Source organism: Bos mutus, chromosome 26 (genome assembly GCF_027580195.1).
Source record: "Bos mutus isolate GX-2022 chromosome 26, NWIPB_WYAK_1.1, whole genome shotgun sequence".
Lineage (NCBI taxonomy): Eukaryota > Metazoa > Chordata > Mammalia > Artiodactyla > Bovidae > Bos > Bos mutus.
In genome coordinates, this window is record NC_091642.1 from 21,308,613 (window position 1) to 21,331,809 (window position 23,197).

General features: G+C 44.6%; 1 protein-coding gene across 8 annotated transcripts in view; it reads right to left on the bottom strand.

The window, feature by feature from the left end:
- Window positions 1-19,917: 19,917 nt before the first annotated feature.
- Window positions 19,918-23,197, bottom strand: part of ADD3 (adducin 3) — a 132,413-nt gene continuing 129,133 nt past the window's right edge. For 7 of the 8 annotated variants that reach the window (XM_070363260.1, XM_070363257.1, XM_070363259.1 and 4 more), the window contains 2 exons: window positions 22,818-22,913; window positions 19,918-22,193 (listed from right to left, as the gene is read on the bottom strand). In XM_070363260.1, coding sequence (XP_070219361.1) covers window positions 21,901-22,193; window positions 22,818-22,913 — 389 coding nt within the window. In that variant the 3' untranslated portion in view covers window positions 19,918-21,900. The remainder of the gene's footprint in view (window positions 22,194-22,817; window positions 22,914-23,197) is intronic. The other variant, XM_070363264.1, reaches the window with a different exon arrangement.

Sequence of the window (23,197 nt, forward strand, 5' to 3'; positions counted from 1 at the left end):
GCTACCTGGGCCAGAGGAGAACACCTTACCTCCTCCTTCCAGAACGCTACCTGGGCCCGGAGGAGAACACCTTACCTCCTCCTTCCAGAACGCTACCTGGGCCGGAGGACAACACCTTACCTCCTCCTTCCAGAATGCTACCTGGGCGGAGGACAACACCTTACCTCCTTCTTCCAAAATGCTACCTGGGCGGAGGAGAACACCTTACCTCCTCCTTCCAGAATGCTACCTGGGCCCGGAGGACAACACCTTACCTCCTCCTTCCAGAATGCTACCTGGGCGGAGGACAACACCTTACCTCCTCCTTCCAGAATGCCACCTGGGCCCGGAGGAGAACATCTTACCTCCTCCTTCCAGAATGCTACCTGGGCCCGGAGGAGAACACCTTACCTCCTCCTTCCAGAATGCTACCTGGGCCCGGAGGAGAACACCTTACCTCCTCCTTCCAGAATGCCACCTGGGCCCGGAGGAGAACACCTTACCTCCTCCTTCCAGAATGCCACCTGGGCCCGGAGGAGAACACCTTACCTCCTCCTTCCAGAATGCCACCTGGGCGGAGGAGAACACCTTACCTCCTCCTTCCAGAATGCCACCTGGGCCAGAGGAGAACACCTTACCTCCTCCTTCCAGAATGCTACCTGGGCGGAGGAGAACACCTTACCTCCTCCTTCCAGAATGCTACCTGGGCCGGAGGAGAACACCTTACCTCCTCCTTCCAGAATGCTACCTGGGCCGGAGGAGAACACCTTACCTCCTCCTTCCAGAATGCTACCTGGGCCAGAGGAGAACACCTTACCTCCTCCTTCCAGAATGCTACCTGGGCCCGGAGGAGAACACCTTACCTCCTCCTTCCAGAACGCTACCTGGGCCAGAGGACAACACCTTACCTCCTCCTTCCAGAATGCTACCTGGGCCGGAGGACAACACCTTACCTCCTTCTTCCAGAATGCTACCTGGGCCGGAGGAGAACACCTTACCTCCTCCTTCCAGAATGCTACCTGGGCCCGGAGGACAACACCTTACCTCCTCCTTCCAGAATGCTACCTGGGCCGGAGGAGAACACCTTACCTCCTCCTTCCAGAATGCCACCTGGGCCCGGAGGAGAACATCTTACCTCCTCCTTCCAGAATGCTACCTGGGCCCGGAGGAGAACACCTTACCTCCTCCTTCCAGAATGCTACCTGGGCCCGGAGGAGAACACCTTACCTCCTCCTTCCAGAATGCTACCTGGGGCCGGAGGAGAACACCTTACCTCCTCCTTCCAGAATGCTACCTGGGCCCGGAGGAGAACACCTTACCTCCTCCTTCCAGAATGCCACCTGGGCCGGAGGAGAACACCTTACCTCCTCCTTCCAGAATGCCACCTGGGCCGGAGGAGAACACCTTACCTCCTCCTTCTAGAATGCCACCTGGGCCGGAGGAGAACACCTTACCTCCTCCTTCCAGAATGCTACCTGGGCCGGAGGAGAACACCTTACCTCCTCCTTCCAGAACGCTACCTGGGCCGGAGGACAACACCTTACCTCCTCCTTCCAGAATGCTACCTGGGCCGGAGGACAACACCTTACCTCCTTCTTCCAGAATGCTACCTGGGCCGGAGGAGAACACCTTACCTCCTCCTTCCAGAATGCTACCTGGGCCCGGAGGACAACACCTTACCTCCTCCTTCCAGAATGCTACCTGGGCCCGGAGGAGAACATCTTACCTCCTCCTTCCAGAATGCTACCTGGGCCCGGAGGAGAACACCTTACCTCCTCCTTCCAGAATGCCACCTGGGCCCGGAGGAGAACACCTTACCTCCTCCTTCCAGAATGCTACCTGGGCCGGAGGAGAACACCTTACCTCCTCCTTCCAGAATGCCACCTGGGCCCGGAGGAGAACACCTTACCTCCTCCTTCCAGAATGCCACCTGGGCCCGGAGGAGAACACCTTACCTCCTCCTTCCAGAATGCTACCTGGGCCGGAGGAGAACACCTTACCTCCTCCTTCCAGAATGCTACCTGGCCGGAGGAGAACACCTTACCTCCTCCTTCCAGAATGCCATCCCGGAGTCAGACTGAGATCCCCTGGGCTTGGGGCCATGCTTGGGTGGTCACGGGGCTGGCGGCTATGGCCAGGCTCTCCCAGATAGCCTGGGGCCTCTTCCTGACAGAGGGGTGCAGAGACCCCCACCCCCACCCTGCAGAAAATGTGCACACTCACAGAGCGTGGCGCTGTCCCAGGCCTGCCGCGGAGGACCAGTGTAGGCGCGACATGAGATGCCCCCGCCTGAGCTGGGGATGAGGGAGGGGCACCTAGAGGGGCGTCCCGAGCTGCCGAGCCTCACACACTAGGGGGAGCCCCTTGCTTCCTACTTTTCCCCAGACCCTACCCCCATGGCCCTCTTCACGTGGGCATCAGCCTTTGTCCCAGAGGCCCAGATGGGGACACGGCAGGGAGCCATCTGGTCTTCTCCCAAGACCCTCAAACCCCACCCCTAGTGCCTTGTCTGCCTCACTCCAATCACCCGCTTCTTCTCTGCCCCCTGGGTCTTTATCCGTGTTTACTATCTGTCAATTAGGCAGCCTCAATACCCTGTACACAGAAAGCCAGCCAGCCAAGCGTGGCGACCCTGCAGCCCCTCCCTTGCCTCTCTTTTCCTTTGGGTTGGGGGACTATGGGGCGGGGAGGAAGTCAGTCTCCTCTCCAGCTAAAAGTGACCATGGCCATTGTCTCTTTGCAGTCAATGTTTTCCCCTGGACCATAGCTGGAACTCCTGGGGTGGAGGTTGGGGTGAGGAGGGATGGTGGCCAGCAGGTGCCTGTGAGTGAGGGGCGGGTGGGTGGGTGGCTCAGGGGCACGGGGTGTGGCTGTCACAGGTCACGTGATCCCTGGTTGACTCAGGCCTGGCTCAGTTAACCCCTTCCCGTTGGAAGGTTCTAGGACATCAACAGGTGTGTCCAGTGACCCCTTCTGGTGTTACCAGTCACTCAGGCACATCTCTTGGGCCACACAGAGGCCTCCAGCCACAAAGAAGGAAGAGGGAGACAGAGGATAGAGGAGGAGAAAGAGGAAGGAGACAGGAAGAGGAGAGAGGTGCAGCGGAGGGGTGGGGGGTCCAGGGGGGTCTCACATGTACTTCGGGGACACCTGGATCCTGGTGTGGTCAGCTCCAGGGCGGGCGCTGGGCTCCCGCCGTTTCATCCCTAATATCAACCCCACAAGGCACGTAAGCTCGTTTTCACTTTACAGCTGGGAAAATTGAGCTCAGAGAAGAAATCTGTAAAGTTCACTCAGCTGATCCTCAGCAGAGACTCCGACACCAGAGTTTACGTGTTTGCTTCCTTCTCAGCGGCTCAGCCTCTGCCCTCCACCCCTGGAGTGGAGCCCACAGCCAAGACCCAGCACCTCCTCGCCAGGCTGGGCCCTGCCTTCTCCAGGAATACACTTGGCCCAGTTTCAGGCCCCAGATATGTCCTGGAAAAGCCAGTCTCACAGCAAGGGTCACGGGCACTTCCCAGGGTTAGAGGGCCCGGCCCGCGTGCTTGGAGGAGGGCAGAGCAGAGCAGAGGCTTCAAAGAGGCAAGAGTTGGGGGTCCCAAGCACCCAAGAGGTGACTTCTCTCAGGAGAGACGTGGTGGCTTGGGGGGTGCTCGAGAGTCAGAGACACCAGCCTTTGAATCCCTACTCCCACTCACTGACTTCTGTCTTGGGCAGGTAGTGTAACCTCTATGGGCCTGAGGTTCCTCACTCAGAACAGGGTGAGTAATAGTGAAGCTTGTCCCCAGAGGCATCCTCAGGGACGCAACCATCCTTTTAAAGTGCCCAGAGCACTGTCTTGGACAGGTCAGGGGCACTAGGCATACTAGCAGAGTTTATCATTCCTGTGCTTTTTAGATTGGACCAACCTCTCCCAGGGCCCAACCATACACTCTTGGCTTCCCTAGTAGCTCAGATGGTAAAGAATCTGCCTGCAGTGCAGGAGACCCAGGTTCGATTCCTGGGTCAGGAAGATCCCCTGAAGAAGGGAATGGCTTCCCGCTCCAGTATTCTGGAGCTGATGGGCTTCAGTTCATGGGGTCGCAAAGAGGCAGACATGACTGAACAAGTAACATTTTCACTTGGGCTCTCAGGACAACGTGGCAGAAGTTCTGTTCACCTGCTTGTAACATGGTCTGGCCCTAACTTGAAGCTGCCCTCCTGGCACCGTTGTGGGCTCACCCTGCTTCTTTCATCAATGTCAGATGTCAGCCCCCTCATTGGGGGTTTCCAAGTGAGGGATCTGCCTTAGCTATAAAGAAAGGGAAAATTCAACCTAATTGTGACCAAGGTGGACAGCCAACAGCTAGTGTGTGGGTTCACTTCCTCCCGGTCTCCCTCTATTCCAGTGAGGACAGCTCTGATCCACCCCAGAGGCCCTGGCTGCCCCCTTGCACACACTGCTCCAACCAGGGCAGACAAGCCCTGCGTCCCTGCCTATGTGCTGACAGCTTGGTGGTGGTTCTCTGCTGATAACCTCTCAGTGTTTGTTGCTCCTTTTCTTGGAGAGGAGGCTGAACACAGAAGGGTGGAGGACCAAGCGGGGTGGGGTGGGAGCAGCAATGGGCTTCAAATGCACAGACCACATCCCCGAGAGAAAGCCCTGCTGTTCACCAGATCTTCACCTTTGGCAATTAACTGATGTGAGAGGTCTCAAAGCCTTCCCCTGCCTCGGAGTATTTCATCATAGTATTCTTTCAGTCATAAACGGTTGAAAGATACCTCCTAAGAAGTTGACATTCTTCATCCTTTTTATCTACAAGGATGGTTTTCAGTGCCCTTGTGGACTAGAGCCTCGGTTAACAGCCCAACTGACCTACTTCTTACTCCAGCTCTGCCTCTAACCACAGCACTGGTTCCTTGGCTTCCAAACCCAAGGAGAATTCTCTGTATGAGGAAATGTGACTTAAGAACCGAGATATCAGTGGAGCAGAAGTTCGGGGATTCCCCAGGTGAGTTCTCAGCAGAAACGACTATTGACAGAGGATCTATCAGAAGAGAGTTTGTGGGACTTCCCTGGTAGTCCAGTGGTTAAGGCGCTGTGCTCAAGATGCAGGGGGCCTGGGTTCCGTCCTTGGTCAGGGAACCAGATCTCACATGCTGCAACTAGGACTCAGGGCAGCCAGAATAAATATTAGAGAAGATTATTTCCTAAGAGGAATGGAGTGGGCAATGCTGGAAAGGAAAGTAGGGGTAGAAGAAATCCCCTGGCAGTTCAGTGGTTAAGACTCCACACCTCCAACGCAGGGGGGGTGTAGATTCGATCCCTGGTTGGGGAGCTAAGATACCACATGTGGCCAGAAAACCAAAATATAAAGCAGAAGCAATATTGTGACAAATTCAGTAAAGACTTTAAAAATGGTCCACATTAAAAAAAAAAGTGGGAGGAGGAGAGATAAGGGTTCAGTGTTTCTCCACTGCCCTCCAAGCAGGAGCTGGTCTTGCCCTGGATCAGGTCCCACCTCACAGCAGCAAAGAGGCTGCCAGGTACCTGCAGAGAGAAGTACCCATGTGACAATCAATGTCTGGGAGGGCAGCGTCAAGAGAAGTCTATATGTGGAAGAGGATGCTGAACTGGGTGGGTGATGCCCTGGCCTTATCAGCACCCCACAGTCTAGCGTAGCACCAGGGCAGATGGCCTGTTTGATCTCCACCCTACTGGGCTTGGTTCAGTCCCCATCAGAAGGAGGGCCTTGTCCTCACACACCACGGTGCTGTGTCACCCTACTCCATTGACCCCACTGGCCTCCGTGTTACAGCCAGCTGCAATGGGAAGAGAAGCTGGCTGACTTTCAAAGTCAGGGGTGAGGAGAGGCAGGGCTCTGCCCTGCCTGGGCACATACCGGCAATGGCAGAAGGCAGGGGAGGTGCTCCTGAAGGAGAATTAACACATTTGACTCCAGAGGACTTAGAGATCAATTAAACAGCTCTATTAGAATTCATTCAACTTGGAGTATTTACGACATTTCTCTCTGGTGGCCCAGTTGCCATGGCTTAGGGAAATCAAGGTGGCAAATAGTTGAGAATGCTTTCCATTTCCTGTTGGGAAGGGTGATGGCTCAGCTATGACCTCAGACTGATGTGTGCTTGACAGGTTCCTCTGACACTTACTAGCTACGTGATCGTGGACAAGTTGTACAACCTCCTTGAGTCTCGCTTTCCTCATCTGTAAAAATTAAACACGATCTCGTTTGTGAAGGACAGAGCTCAGGATAGAGCAGGTGCTCAATGGGTGTGTCCTCCTAAAAGTGACCTTCCTTTACTTCTTGCGGTCCTTACCATCTCATTTAACTAATTTGATATTAATTGATTTATTTGGATTTTTTATTACACCCTGTGGTGGTTTTTAAATATGACCACAAATTCTTTGACACTCCTCTTTTCAAAAGGTGAAGCCAAATAGCCCTCCTCCTGAAGACTGGCTGGACTAGTGACTCATTTCTGAAGAGGCTGTGGCAGAAGTGAAGGTATGTGACTTCCGGAGCAAGGTCATAAGAGGATGTGGCTTCCCCCTTGTTCTCTCTTGGGTTGTCTGCTCCGTGGGCCACCCTGCCCCAAGGACACTCAGGCAGCACGTGCAGAGGCCCGTGTTGGGAGGATTGAAGGCCTCCCACCAACAGTCAGCACCAGCTTGCTGACCTTCCCAGAATTAGGGTCTCCAGCGCCAGTTGAGCCCTCAGATGACCACAGCTCTGGCTAATGTCTCAGCAGCAATCTCTTGAAAGATTGCAAGCTTCTGAATTTCTGATTCATGAAACATGTTCTGTGAGATAAATGAATGTATATTATTGTTTTACGCTTCTACATCTTAGAGTGACATAGAGGCTTCCCAGGTGGCTCAGTGGATAAAGAATTAGCCTGCAGTTAAGGAGACACAGGACATGTGGCTTTGATCCCTGTGTTGGGAGGATCTCCTGGAAGAGGGCACGAAACTCACTCCAGTATTGTTGCCTGGAGAATGGGCCGAGGAGCCTGGTGGGCTACAGTCCATAGGGTCGCAAAGAGTCGGACACAATTGCAGCGGCACATATGCATGTTACCTAGCAATAGATAGCCAATACGTATCCATTGCCCTTCAAAGAAGTTTTGAAACTGCATCTAGCGGAAGGCATAGCTCTAACCAAATGGAAAGCTATTAGAACAAGATTTAAAAGATGAGAGTGGAGTAATAAATGGGGTGTGTCTCGGTAAGAGTCTGACTGTCCCCCTCAACCAGAAAATCTGGTTGAAGGCAAAACATAGCTCTAGGCTTCTTGGAAGTCAAGGCAAAAATGGAAACTTGATGACTCATATTAAGGCTAGTTTTTTTTTTTCTTTTGGTTCTCAATGAGGATCTGCATTTGACATGTGGGCCTTCAGATAAATAACACCACACGACGTGGGGCAACATATCCTGGTGTCTTGCAGACATTCTACCTCCTGTAGATCATACAGAGTGTGCTTGAAATATATGTGTAGTTCATTTATAATGATATGCTTTGTACAATTTTCAGGACCTCTTGACGTTACAATGGGGAAAATATACTGCATTTTAAAAACTTTTTATATAGGCACTCAATTAAAGAAGTAGAGTATCAAAGCATTTATAGTGAAAAATCTCCCACAGGGCACTTCCATTTCCCATGGTCAATCCTGTGCAACTGATTTCTGGTTTAATTTTCTTGGCATATTTTATACACATATAAATAATATATATATTTTGCTCCCTTTATTACATGAATGGTAGCATATAATTGGCACTGTTCTGCTCTGTGCTTGTCATTCCGTATTGACATATGACTTAAAAATAGCATTTCCCCCAATTATCATAATTTTTGATTCTCTGTGTTTTTAATATTTCATTATTCAAAATTTGGAAATCTAAAAAGAGTCAAAAATAAATCAAAAGCACATGTAATCCCACTACCAAGATATGACCACTGTTAGACTCAGACATTGGCACCCCACTCCAGTCCTCTTGCCTGGAAAACCCCATGGACATAGGAGCCTGGTGGGCTGCAGTCCATGGGGTCGCTAAGAGTTGGACACGACTGAGCGATCTCACTTTCACTTTTCACTTTCATGCATTGGAGAAGGAAATGGCAACCCACTCCAGTGTTCTTGCCTGGAGAATCCCAGGGACGGGGGAGCCTGGTGGGCTGCCGTCTATGGGTCGCACAGAGTCGGACACGACTGAAGTGACTTAGCAGCAGCAGCAGCAGCAGCAGCAGACTCAGACATACAGGGCACAGAGAACAAACTCGGGGTTGTGGAGGGGAGGGCGAATGAGGAGGGATGCACTGGGAGTTTGGGCTTAGCAGATGCAGACTGTTACACAGGGAATGGGCAAACAGCTAGGTGCTACTGTACAGCACAGGGAACTATATTCCATAAGCTGTGGAAAACCATAATGGAAAAGAATATGAAAGAGAATGGATATGTATAACCGAATCATTTTGCTGTACAGTAAAAATGAACACATTGTAAATCAACTTTACTTCAATAAATTAAAAAAAAAGAGACCACCACTGTTAAACACATTCTGTTTGGGTGTATTCTTTCCTGTCTTTCCCCTATGAATATGAAAGTGTATAATGTGCTTAATTATTCAAACCGTCCAAAGAATTTTACATTCTGGGCCCCCTTCCCATTTACTTTTACACAACCCTTTTCCTCTCCCCTACCTTTAATCAGATTTTGAGCTAGGCAGGTTTTTCTTATGAAGCATATTTGTTTTCTTACTAATGTTCTACCCAGCCCAGGACTGACGAGAACCTGCTTTTTTCTGGGACTTCATCATGATGCTCAGAGAACAGTTTTGGTTAACCTCTGTCACCAGAGCATTCCCCAGAGGGAAAACCAAAATTGTGACGCATCATTTAAGCTTATTCATAAAGGACTTTCTTAGATTTTCAAGATCAGATAGTATGAGCCACAAAGGCTGCAGATGGCCACCCCCCTACATGATGGCACTCAATTTTCAAGGGAACAAAGAGAGCTAGGAAAATCCTTTCCAACAAGAGCCCCAAAGGCGGTTGTTTCCACAAACACACCTTGGCACCTATGGGATTCTCCATGGAGCTGCCTTATGTCTAGGCATCCCCTCTTGTCTTGAAGTTGCTGCTCTGGAGTATCCTTGTCTGGGAGTAATCAACGTAGTAATTCCTTTATCCATCACCTTCCCAGACTACAAACCTTATCTCCCAACAACAGAATTTTTTCTTACTGGAAAAGGGCCAGTTATAAATTATATGTTCATCCCTTGTCATCGCCTGCCCTTCTCTTTCAAGATTTTTTTTTTTAATGTGGGCCATTTTTAAAAGTCTTCACTGAGGCAGCCTTCAGAATGGGAGAAAATAATAGCAAATGAAGCAACAGACAAACAACTAATCTCAAAAATATACAAGCAACTCCTACAGCTCAACTCCAGAAAAATAAATGACCCAATCAAAAAATGGGCCAAAGAACTAAATAGACATTTCTCCAAAGAAGACATACAGATGGCTAACAAACACATGAAAAGGTGCTCAACATCACTCATTATCAGAGAAATGCAAATCAAAACCACTATGAGGTACCATTTCACACCAGTCAGAATGGCTGCGATCCAAAAGTCTACAAATAATAAATGCTGGAGAGGGTGTGGAGAAAAGGGAACGCTCTTACACTGTTGGTGGGAATGCAAACTAGTACAGCCACTATGGAGAACAGTGTGGAGATTCCTTAAAAAACTGGAAATAGAACTGCCTTATGATCCAGCAATCCCACTGCTGGGCATACACACTGAGGAAACCAGAAGGGAAAGAGACACGTGTACCCCAATGTTCATTGCAGCACTGTTTATAATAGCCAGGACATGGAAGCAACCTAGATGCCCATTAGCAGATGAATGGATAAGAAAGCTGTGGTACATATACACAATGGAGTATTACTCAGCCATTAAAAAGAATACATTTGAATCAGTTCTAATGAGGTGGATGAAACTGGAACCTATTATACAGAGTGAAGTAAGCCAGAAGGAAAAACACCAATAGAGTATACTAACGCATATATATGGAATTTAGAAAGATGGTAACAATAACCCTGTGTACGAGACAGCAAAAGAGACACTGATGTATAGATCAGTCTTATGGACTCTGTGGGAGAGGGAGAGGGTGGGGAGATTTGGGAGAATGGCATTGAAACATGTATAATATCATGTATGAAACGAGTCGCCAGTCCAGGTTCGATGCACGATACTGGATGCTTGGGGCTGGCGCACTGGGACGACCCAGAGGGGGTGCGGGGGAGAGAGGAGGGAGGAGGGTTCAGGATGGGGAACACAGGTATACCTGTGGCGGATTCATTTCGATATTTGGCAAAACTAATACAATATTGTAAAGTTAAAAAAAAAAAAAAGTCTTCACTGAATTTGTTACAATATAGCTTCTGTCTTATATTTTGATTTCTTGGCCCCAGGGCATATGGGATCTTAGTTCCCTCACTGGGGATCGAACCAGCACTCCCTGCATTGGAAGGTGAAATCTTAACCACTGGATGGCCAGGGAAGTGCCTGCCCTCTTTCAAAGACTGGAAATCTAGTCATTATTGTACAGAGAATTTTAAAAAGAACAGGAATGACAACATTTCAGATAGATAACGTTGAAAGGGATAAGCCATTTATAGTTTAATCTTTTTTCTAATATGCATTCTCTCCTGGCAAATAAAGGAGACCAAAGAAAGTGATAATACTAACGATACCAACATTACCTGAGGGTTTATTGATTCTGAGTTCCATGTGAAGTTCTGTGCATATTACAGTTTCACTTAATTCTTATAACCATTCTAAGAGGTTAGTACAATTATTCTACCCATTTTATAGAAAAGTAGAGAGCCAGGAGTCAAACTCAGGTCTCTATGACTCCAGAGCACAAGCTCTAGACTATAATGTTCCACTACTGGACAAAGAAAGAAAGGCTACAATGATTTCAAATGTGGAAATTTCAGAATATTATTGGTGCAACAGTTGGAATTAGATTCTATGTAATGTATCATGTGCCATAACTAGCATTCTAGAACAAAAGAGTATTCTAGCACAGAAGTGACTGAGAGTGAAAGAAAACTTGAACCCAGAACCCTGTATAATGTAATAGCTTATTAATTAATGTCTGCTGTCCCCAGAGATCCATGTAAGTGAAAAAGATGAACAAAACAGCAGTTATCCTTGGGAATCAAAGACAGTAAAAGAATAAGCTCCCAACTTTGATTATGTAGGTTTCAACCCCAGCTTTTGACACCTTAGGCATCTTCTCTAAAGCCAGTTTTCTCATCTGTAAAATGGGGGATAATATTATTTATCTGGAAGTTTGCAGTAGTAAATTATTGCATCCATTTAAAGCACATGATGCTCAGTAAATTCTAGCTATTACACTTTACCCAGGGAGAGATAATGTGCCAACAACTTCTATCAATGACAGCAGCCTTCAGTTAAACAATCTGCAGAGATTCAGTGGGCAACGTTGGGCAATACATGCATTAAAAACCACGCTGCTGATCAGGACGCAGTGACCATATTACTGTTAATTTAGTAGCACAGCTATAGTAGTGTTTGCTAAGAAAAGACCAACACCCAGTCTTCTTTTCTATACAGATCCTCTAAGCTGTCCTTGGGTTCCTAAACAAAACTATATTGCGTATGTGCACAGGACGTTCTCCCCTACTCTGAGTTAGTGATTACAGTGGGGCTGCCCAGGAAGTCTCCCCTGGGCTAACTCTTCCTCACCTAGAAGCCAATTTGGCCACGGGAGAGACAGCCTGGGGAAGGCTTCTCTGTTATTGCTGCAAGTTCTAACACTTGATTTTTCTACCAACTGTCAAGAGGGCTGCATTTGGTGAATAATCTGCAAAGAGTAAGAAACAGACTTGGAGTTTGAATCCTGGATCTACGACTTACTATGTAATGATATGGGAGAAGGCAATGGCAACCTACTCCAGTACTCTTGCCTGGAAAATCCCATGGACGGAGGGGCCTGGTAGGTTACAGTCCATGGTGTCGCTAGGAGTCGGACACGACTGAGCGACTTCACTTTCACTTTTCACATTCATGCATTGGAGAAGGAAATGGCAACCCACTCCAGTGTTCTTGCCTGGAGAATTCCAGGGACGGGGAGCCTGGTGGGCTGCTGTCTATGGGGTCGCACAGAGTCGGATACGACTGAAGCGACTTAGCAGCATGTAATGATATGAAACAATGTATTAGCTTCTCTCTAAACCTCAGGTTCCCTTCATTGCAGGAAAGGGAATTAAGATAATGTCATAAAACACGCGGGACAATGCCTGCGTGTGGTGGGTGGGCACTTGGTAAATTGTGGCAATCATTTGCTGTGCAGATCAAACTAGTGACTCTAACCATGGTTTTAACTTCAAGCCCCTTCCTGATTTTGGCTATTTAAGATACACAAGAACATGTTTTGCTATGTACATATTGTTAAGATGACATCAACATGAACAATAGTGTCCATCATAAGCAACAAAAATTCAGCATCTATGTTCTATGTGGAGGACAAAAAGAAGAACAAGGTATAACCTCTGCTTTCCCATAGTTCATAATCTTGTAGGGGGGAATATATAACAATGTTAATTTAAGACAGACTGAGATAAGTATGACCCTAAAGTGCCATTGGAATCTGATAAAGAAGGAAGTTATTTGAATGAGAGTAACATGCTTCATCAACGGGGCCAGGTGGAGGATGCCTGGAAAGCTAGGAAGACACCGGAGAGGCTGCAAGCCTTCTGCTAGGTAAGCAGGTTAAGGGAGATGGGTGTGAGGAGATTCTGTTTGCCAGGGAGTAGGAACAGGTGTTCTATGGGCAGCTCCTGGAGTAGAGGACAGAATGATTTAAACAGAGGATGATGACAGACCTGAGGTTTGACAGGTAAGGCCCCGAGGAAGTCTTCCTCTTGGCAGCAGGCTGGAGGAGTGGACTGAGCGATCATTCTTCGGGCAAGTGTGGCAAGACAAATTGGTGAGGCCTCTTGCCCCAGGGCAGAAGGTTGTTACCCATCACCCAAGGGTCTGGAGACATATCACATAGAATTAAGGTACTTCTGCTTGCCTAAAATCATAGCCTCATTTACTCCAGGAGGGGGAGAAATACAGACCACCCTCTGATTCTCTTCTATCCAATTACTAGTACTCTTTTTAAAGTATATACATATTTATGTATTTGTCTGAGCCAGGTCTTATTTGCAGCTCACGGAAACTTTGATCTTCATTGTAGCATGTGGGATCTAGTTCCCTGATCAGGGATCTGCACTGGGAGGACAGAGTCTTAGCCACTCGACCACCAGGGAAATCCCCAATTACCGGCACTCTTGATGAGCAGCTTATATTGACTTCCAGAAGGGGGGGCCAGATTTGTCACTAGGGCTCATTTTCTGGGGTAAACTCTGTTATTTTCTTAGAGAAAATGAGTTCCTGAAGAACACAGGGCCATTCTAACAGCTAGTGTCTTGGCAGTGCTTGGCCCTTGTCCCCCAGGTAAGTTCTAGGGTGAAATATTAATAACCCGTCCTGGCTGCCCGGCGGAGTCTGTTCCCACGTGCGGCTGCTTCCATCGTTAGCGGCAGGCCAGGCCCCTTCCTGTCTCCGCAGCACTCCTCGCCCCCATTGGCTGGAGCCACTTGACCCCCTCAAGTGGGCTTCAGGATGGTCCTGATGAGACAGGAAGAACTAAGGTGGCTCCGGGACTCACTCAGCAAGAAGTCACGCCTTTTGCAGGCCAGTCATAACCTTGTGTCTTGGCCCCGAGCACTGCTTTGCTCCTGGGACCCTAGCCATTACCGTGTACCTCAGCTCTGATCACAGGATCCGTCTGTCATTCTCCTTCCATCTGAGTTTCTGTTCTGAAGAACTATACTAAGAGCCCCCAGGCCCAAGGTCCTTCCCTGGTTTTGCCATTGCCCCACAGGAAGTGGAGGAAGCGCTGCTCTTAAAGCTCAGCCCCTGGGCTGGGGCTCCTACGCGGCTACCCGGTTCCTGCGTTCCTGCTCTGCTCCAGGTTCCTGACTGGGACTTAACTTCCCGGATACGGACCACTGTACCAGATTGCGCTTTTGGTCGACTGCCACGTCCTCCGGATTCCATGCTTCACCCGCTGGGCTGGACTTCCTACTACCTGCTTCAGCTCAAGCTGCTGCCCCAATGCCCGGCTTTGCTCAGTGAGTGGGTAGAATTCCAGAGCTTGCCCCACCCAGTCTGCCCTGTTCTTCTGCAGTTAATTGAGCCATGCTCAGCCTGACTTCAGCAGGGGTATGTGCATGTATTCTTGCTCAATGTTAACCTAAAGGTCAAAATGGAGACAGGAGACCATACCTATATGAAGTTACTTCACATACTTGGTTCTATAATACAAAATTACCTAAAAGATTATTTTTAAAATGAAACACCTCAGTTATCATGCACAATGTGTTTTAAAGGGCTTAATGGGCTTCCCTGGTGGCTCAGACGGTAAAGAATCTGCCCGCAATGCAGGAGACCTGGGTTTGATCCCTGGATTGGGAAGATTCCCTGGAGAAGGGAATGGCTACCCACTCCGGTATTCTTGCCTGGAGAATCCCATGGACAGAGGAGCCTGGTGGGCTGCAGTCTATGGGGTTGCAAAGAGCTGGACATGGCTGAGTGACTAACACACACTGATAGACCGAAACATCCAAGTGCAGTGGGAGCTTCACCCCTCCCCTCTTCCCCCTCCTCCTCCCAGCACCATGGCCTGGTGCATAATATTTGGAATACATTTTGGTTTGTCTTAATAGCCCCAAATGACCTTCATTTCAGTTGAAACAATTGAAGCCAGCATTTCCAAAATAGAAATCAGGTAAGAAGTAATGTTTAACCTTGTTAGTCCAGTAAACACCTTTGGAAGAGTAAGCCTGTGCCTGCCAGCAAGTTGGCTGTATCTACATGTTCTCTCATAAAACTGAGGAGGTCACCTACTCTAAAGTCAAAGTCTGCCCAACCAGCCACCGCTGAAATCCAGCCCCCAGAGCATTACTCAACAGGAAAGGGGTGAGTTATAGAGTACTGCAACGACTTCCTCCATAGCTCCTGCTCAGTAAGAATCTTCTGAAGCTATTGCTCTTGGAAAAAACAATTAGTTTAGATCCTGCTTATAAAACAAAGTGCCCGTACATGAAGTAAGGACACACGCTAGTCTGGCAACTCACTGGAAAGCGTCTGGCAGCACCGCAGTCCGAGGTCCAGGCTGGGACTGTCAGGGTTTTTTTTCTTAACCCAGAAAATATCATTTAAGTCAAGAGGACCAGTGGGAAATCCACAGAACAGTCTGCCTCTTATAACCACACCACTTCCTCATTTCCATCCCCGTCTGTTAGGATATTACTGCTTTGGAAAACTTGTTTTTTTTTTTTTTTTTTTCTTGAAAAATCTCAAGTCTAAATATCAGCCCAATAGGACATTCTTTGGTCTAAGACGTCCAATAATTAACACTCCAAATTGGTCCTTCCACAGGGCTCATTCTACTGACCCTTTGGAGTGAAAGTCGAATATAAAGGGACAAACAATGAGGAAAAACCTTGTCTATAAGAGTTTGAAATAATATGTAATACGGACTCTTACAATATTTTTTACTAATTGCTTGTCTATTATTTTAAAAGCATATTAAACATTTTAGAATCATTTCTTAGGAATTTATTATTACTTTTGTGTGTTTAAAAGCAAGTTTATTTAGAGAGGTACACATTCCACAGGCAGAATCCAGTCCGATTCAGAAGGTGAGAGCCTGAATGATTTCTTAGAAAAATAATTTTCCTGTGAACATACAAACTGGATTAATAAAATCAATGCTATTGATTTTAAGGTATAGAGATTAGCCAGGAACTAGTATTTTGCCGGGAAGGCAATGGCAACCCAGTCCAGTACTCTTGCCTGGCAAATCCCATGGACGGAGGAGCCTGGTAGGCTGCAGTCCATGGGGTCGCTAAGAGTCGGACACGACTGAGCAACTTCCCTTTCACTTTTCCCTTTCATGCATTGGAGAAGGAAATGGCAACCCACTCCAGTGTTCTTGCCTGGAGAATCCCAGGGACGGGGGAGCCTGGTGGGCTGCCGTCTATGGGGTCGCACAGAGTCGGACATGACTGAAGCGACTTAGCAGCAGTAGTATTTTGCCTAGAGATAGGAGTTACTCGGGACTGAAAATAAGGAATTTTCTTTTTTATTTTTTTTACTATTACAAGCAAGGTCAGCACTGGCCCAAGAATGACAGAACCTAAAGTAGTTTGTGCAGAAATAATCAGTAACTTTCACCATTGCTTCATTATCAAGACTTAACCAACTATAAATCATACAGGCCTTAAAAATAACTGGAGACATGTCCACCTGTCTGCTAGGTAAGACATATAACATTTGCTAAGGAAGGAATATTAAAACATATCAGTTTGTCATTTAAGGTATAAATGGCATTTAAATATCACAGGTTGTAGTAGGAAAGCAATCAGTATCTTAATTCACTTGAGAGGAAACAGAAGAGTGTCACAGAGCATCTAACTGACTTAATTATTGATAAATAATACACGAGCTCTGTTCTGCAATATGTTTAACTATCCCTATAATAAAGTCCTAAACATTAATTTGCAGGGGATTTTAGATACTGTTTATTTATCTGTTCCTAGGTTATGATCCAATGGGCTTCCAAGGGAGACTGCGGTATAGCAGACAAGTGTTTGAGATGTAGACTTGAAGATCTGTGCTTGGATTCTGGCTGAGTCGTCTCTGAACGACTAGTGTTAGGCAAGCGCAACTTCTCTGGAGGACTAATTCTTCCTAAGTCAGAACAAGATAACTAGGCTGGAGGAATGCATGAAGTAATTCAGTGTTTATAAACTTTCCTCAACCTTATTCTGACAAAGTTCCATCTAGTTAAAGCTATGGTTTTTCTAGTAGTATGGATGTAAGAGTTGGACCATAAAGAAAGCTAAGTGCCGAAGAACTGATGCTTTTCAACTGTGGTGTTGAAACTTTTGAGAGTTCCCTGGACTGCAAGGAGATCCAACCAGTCCATCCTAAAGGAAATCAGTCCTGAATGTTCATTGGAAAGACTGATGCTGAATCTGAAACTCCAATCCTTTGGCCACCTGATGCAAAGAACTAACTCACTGGAAAAGACCCGATGCTGGGAAAGATTGAAGGCAGGAGGAGAAGGGGAGGACAGAGGATGAGATGGTTGGATAGCATCACCGACTCGATGGATATGAGTTTGAGCAAGCTCGGGGAGTTGGTGATGGACAGGGAGGCCTGGCATGCTGCAGTCCATGGGGTCACAAGGAGTTGGACACGACTGAGCGACTGAACTGAACTGATTCTGCATCCAGTAATTCATAATCAGAAAACAGATGCAAATCCAAGCCCCAAATAGACATTTTGAAGTAACTGCTGCTGCTGCTAAGTTGCTTCAGTCGTGTCCGACTCTGTGCGACCCCATAGACGGCAGCCCACCAGGCTCCCCCGCCCCTGGGATTCTCCAGGCAAGAACACTGGAGTGGGTTGCCATTTCCTTCTGGCCTCCATCAACTAAAACTAAATTTAGACCCAGGATTGCCCCCTAATGGTCATCTCTTAGAAATGAAATCTCTGAAAACTCCCAAAGGCTGGCTTCTTGTTCTGATCTCCAGCATATATTCTAGCATTTTTCTCCAAGGAAGATCATCTCCAAGTATGTCCATTTAAATAAGATTTAAGTTGTTACAGTTTATTTATCTTTAAAAATACTTCTATAACTAAACAGTCTTTCCAGGTTTTAAAAATAACTTTCCTTAGAATGTCTCTCCTTGCTCCCAACTTTGGAAATTTTTTTTTTTTTAAGCAAAGAGCTTCTGCCCAACTCTTTTTTGCATCTTATGCAAAAGTATAGATATCTTGTCTTCTGGGTGTCATGATGAAGGTTCAAGAGCTGATTCTTTATCCTAAAGGACTGAATTACCACAGGTTGTTCCCACTTTTCAGGCATTCATCAATTTCTTAATTCTTGGGGTAAACTTAAGTCTTCCAAATCCAAAGTTAATGTTTTATCCCAAATCTACAGCCCGTCTTATATCAAAACATGAATTCAGGATGGGTGGACTTAAGAGTTCACACTAAGTAAGCTACTATTCCCCCAGGAAGCGTACACTCAGGACCTGGCACACACACAGCAGTAGAATCGTAAAAATTTGTATATCAAAGTGAAACACTAGCACCTCCTTTTTGTTGTCTGCAAGCCTTAGTCTTTATCTACAAAATGAGGATAATATCATCTACTTTCTTAGGATGTTGGAAAGGCCAGAGGAGGTATTACATGAAAAGCATTTAGCATAGTTTTTGATAACACAGAAGGCACCAAAAAAATGACAGATACTATCTGTTATCTCCCCAGTCAAAAAAATGTCAGTTATTTTTTGGAAGCAGGCATTATATTGCCACTCACAGGCATGAAAACTCCTCCTCCGAGTTACTGTCTACCACGGTTACTTCCTGAGATCACACCTCAACAATTTTCAGTGTGTTCTCCACAGGCATTAGAGTCCCTGCTGGTGGTATGTGCATTGGTGAAATGGACGTGCCGAGACAACAAAATTGAGAACAGTCTAGTGAGGAGAATGATAAGCAACAAACTTTTGTAAGTTCTGGGTGTTTGACAATAAACATGGTGGTGCTTAGCCTTTAAGAAAAGGAAAGTTCAAGGGCTAGAAATACACAGGATTGTTAGGTCTACTGCACCCTCTAGTGGCCACAAAGAAGATTGCTTGTTTAAAATCCTAGTTTGGTCGAAATTGCAATATTGATGCATAAATATACATCACCCTTGAATTTAAAAAATAACCAATTTGCCTTTATGTGTTCTCTGCCTATGTCAAAACAAAACAAAACCTAATATTAAGAAAAGCCAATGCTGTCAAAATTTGATCCATTTGTTCTCTTTATTCCCTGCTGAATGAAAATACTAATCAATAGAGGGAAAGGCACAGGCAACGCTACCTTTCATGCTCTATGGACTCTTAAGTGAGGACTGAAGATAATTGCCTTTGTTGCTTTATGAAAGGGAATTTTCAAATGAGCATCTTTCTAAAACAGCAATTTTTTCACCAAAGGGCTATTTACAAGACAAGGTAATAATTAAATATGCCCAAGACTATGAATCTTTTCTCTGCCCAAACCCTTCATTTTTATAATGGGTAATTATAGTAAAAACTTCAATTAACCAGAACCCTCAATTAACATGATTTCCCCTCTTGCACTCTATTTTTAGGACAAAGTGGTGGAAAAAAATCATAAGACATCAGTCATGTGAGTGATTTAGTTTGAAAATCATTAAGATAGAATATACTATAGTAAGTAGGAAAAAATCTTGAATAAAATTACATCCATACCATGATAACCAATACACAGGAAGTACATACATAACAAGAGCTGGAAGAGAATAAACTATTTTGTTGAATATTGTGGTATAATTTTAACCTTTCTATTCTACTATCTTTTTAATGTTATGTTATTACATATATAAAATTTAAAGAGAAGGTATAAACTCGACATATACACTGCAACATTTTCTATTCTACATCCATGTAGCACTGAGACTGAGAATCAGAATCTAAAATCCTTCAAAGATCTCTATAAATGTCAGAAAAATATTTAAGACTGTCACATCCTATCAAGAAAGAAAAATAGGTCACTTGGGGAATATTTCCTCCAAAATGAGCTGAAACAAGAAGAGCTTATTAGTTCATTTTCAACTAATTTGAAAATAAATGTATCAGGACATTTCTTATTCAGAAGTGTCAGTCTTACTCAGAATCTCACTGCAGTACAAAACTCAACAGTCCACAGAGTAGTTAGTTCAGGATAAGTAACCACTCATGAATAGAAAGCTCATGATACCAAGTCCATCTATTTAAAATACTGTTTATTTGTGATTTTACATTAATTAGCATTACATCTAAGAGCAATATCAGATAACATTTATACATTTTCCACAGGACACAGAGGTTCATTGGCTCATTCTTTATGCCAAAGCAAGTAAATAGAGGCATTAGCAAAAGGTGCAAATAGTTCACTGTTGCATTTAAAAAATACTTATGCACATTGCATTCATTTAAGATATATATATTTTTAAAAAGTTATGGAAAAGCATAGTTCACAGGTTACTGTTTCTACATACATTGTAATACAACATAAATGATGTAGAACAAAAAAGAATCCTCAAACACAGAATTAAGCAACTGAAGTTTTCCACTAAGATTAAAACACTGATTCCAGTAGTTAGTGAGATCTAGAATGAACTTTCCAGGCTCCGTTTCAACTTTGCATCATCAAACACTCACAGTCAAACAGAACCAGCCCCGCAACACACTATAATCCATGGAATTTTTTTTTACACACCAACTCACCCTCCAGAAATACTTTGGATTATTTTTACCCATTGACTATTTTGGATCATTGATTTTACATTGATTTGTGACATTACTTGGGTGAAAGGGAAAAAAAAAAAAAAACTATATTAAGTCTAGGTTTAAATTTGTATTTACATTAGAAAGAAAGTTAACTGAAAACATAAGAAAAATTGGTAAAAATTAAGAAGTGGTAGTTTTCTCATGGTGGGGGGTGGGGATTAGACCCACTGCTTTCTTTTTGCGCCGCCTTCTAAAAATACGTAACGTTAAAAGGATTTCACCCTTTTAAAACTTGAATGTCAACTAAGAAATACAATGGTTTTGGCAGAGAAACAAAATGTTAGCCATCGGGGACATGCTGTAAATAAATGACACTTCAAATCCTATCGTGGCCATGCAGCATCAACCTAGAACTCTTCTCATGACACCTCTCCTGTTCCCGTCACTGCTCACTTCCTCTCTCAGTCTCTTCCTTTCCATGTGGTTACCATGTGAGGGCTTTCTCACTCATTAGCAATACTAAGAGAAAAATACATTATAAGGTTCAAATATGAATCTTGTTATGCCTTTAAATGCTCTAATCCCCTTTTGATACTAAGTCCCTGGATTCTTTAATTATATTTAAAGTATACTTAGTACCAAGCAGCCTCAAATGTGCTCTACTGTTAAATGATTGGCTAATATGCTTATGACATTTTTATACTGAATGGTATACAAACGCCTCCACATACAAAAATCGTTTTTGCCAGAGTTAAACTAAATAACCCATGTTATGTGTATAAAATCCCCTTCACTGAAAAATAAGGGGGTTTCTAAACTAATAAAAAAGGAACTTTTCAAAAATTATAGTTTACTAAAATGACCTTTTTTTTTTTTTTGCAAACAAAGTTACTTCAGGTGAGGAAATTTCATACTATGAATAAAATTCCAAATGAATCTTTTCTTAAATTTTAAAAAAACAATTATGTGCCAGTGTATACTAATGCTATAGATTCTTATCTTAGAAGCTTTTAAAGCATTCTGTTAATGCCCATTGAAACAATGGGAACCCAACAGTTACAGTCAATAATCATGATAAAAAACTATAATCTCATTACCAAGTGAAGCAGGTTTTGAGAAACAAAAATTCTCTCACTTGTTCACTGGTAATTTCTTTCCAACAGATATTATGTAGAAGGCCTGAAGTAATTCAGACAGATATCTGTTTGTGGGGATTATAATACTTCATGAGGGCAAAGCTAATCAAAACTAGCAATTGTTTAAAAATTCAAAACCTTTTTTGGACATAGAAAATGAGAGATGACTTTGAAAGTGTTTTCATAATATGTTTTTCTTTTAGTAAAACTCTTTCCAGTTCTTAAAAGTCCAGTTTGCTACAGACCCCCAATCTGATCTACCACTGCATATTAATGATCAACTTATATGTGGTTTTTAAATGTGCAACGTCACATTGTAGTAACAATTATAAAAAGACTCTATTTAGGCTTCAACTTTCTCCTTTTTTTTGTTCTTTTTCAGAAAAGAAGGAGTGCGGAATTTCTTCTTTTTCTTGGATGGTGATTTTGAAGGTGAGCCTTCAGGTGACAGGACTTCTTCAATTTTTTCTGGAGACTTGATGGTTATCTCGATGCTTTCTATGGTGGTGCTTGTGGTTAACCTGCTTACTCGCTGAGCAAGCTCGTCTTCAACACCATGCACGTCATCCTTGCCATTCACTATCAGGACAGGTACATCCATGGAGATGAAGCTCTTGGAAAATAGCTCATGGTTTTCTATAAAAGGAGAGGATTTTTTTGTTATTTTATATAGTCAACATCTTTGCTTTATTTTACAAAACTGAAATGCTTAAGCAATGTACTAAGGCATTACTTTGATCCCAATAAAGACAGATGATTATTTTAATAGACTATGGGCCTATTAGCATGAAGCTAATGCTCTTAAATGGTATAAAGGGAAGAAAGTTGTTAGAACAAAGAATGAAGGCTAGATAAGTCCAGTTTGATGACTTGACAGTTTCATTGTAAATCAAGTCAGTATAAATGAGGAAGACAATATACATATATTTTTCTTTAATTCTGGAGTCATCTGGCAATCAAAGTTGAGAAAAATTTCATGCTTCTGATTGGAAGACATATGACAAACCAATTTTAATTTCACAAATTCTTAAGAACTATTATGTTGCCAAAATCCAGATTAAGGTAAATCGGTATAAATGCTGAACAAAAGTAGCACCCCATAATAATAAAAGAAAATAAAGTCACTGGGAGCTGTAAGTAAAGTGCATGGTGAGAAACTTACTGTATCAGGTGTTCAATTTCTTTATATGAAGACAAACGACAGAGGGACAGACTCTAAAGATTAACTGGGTGGAGGCTGTGGGAAATTACATTGAATACCTTCTAATTTTTCAGGGATATTTTGCGGTGACTGAGTTTGAGACTGAATTTGTGAAACAGATGAAGCGTCATCTGAGAGTAATTCCTGCTCAGCATCTGTTGGATAAGAGTTTAGTTAAAAGCCATGCAAAACAAAAAAGCATTAAGATTTTAGGAAGGTTAGTGCATACATCAAATACCTGCATACACAGGGATGATAAACGCTTCAGCCATGAGCTGAGCATGCTCACAGTTATCCCACACATCAATCATTATGTGTGGAAAAGAGGAGGTTAATGTGTTAACACTCCGGCTGCTACTGCTAATTTGACATACATGCTTTAAGGAAGCATGGCTACTGGCAGCCCAGGCAAATAATACAAGCATTTAGCTTTTGCTAC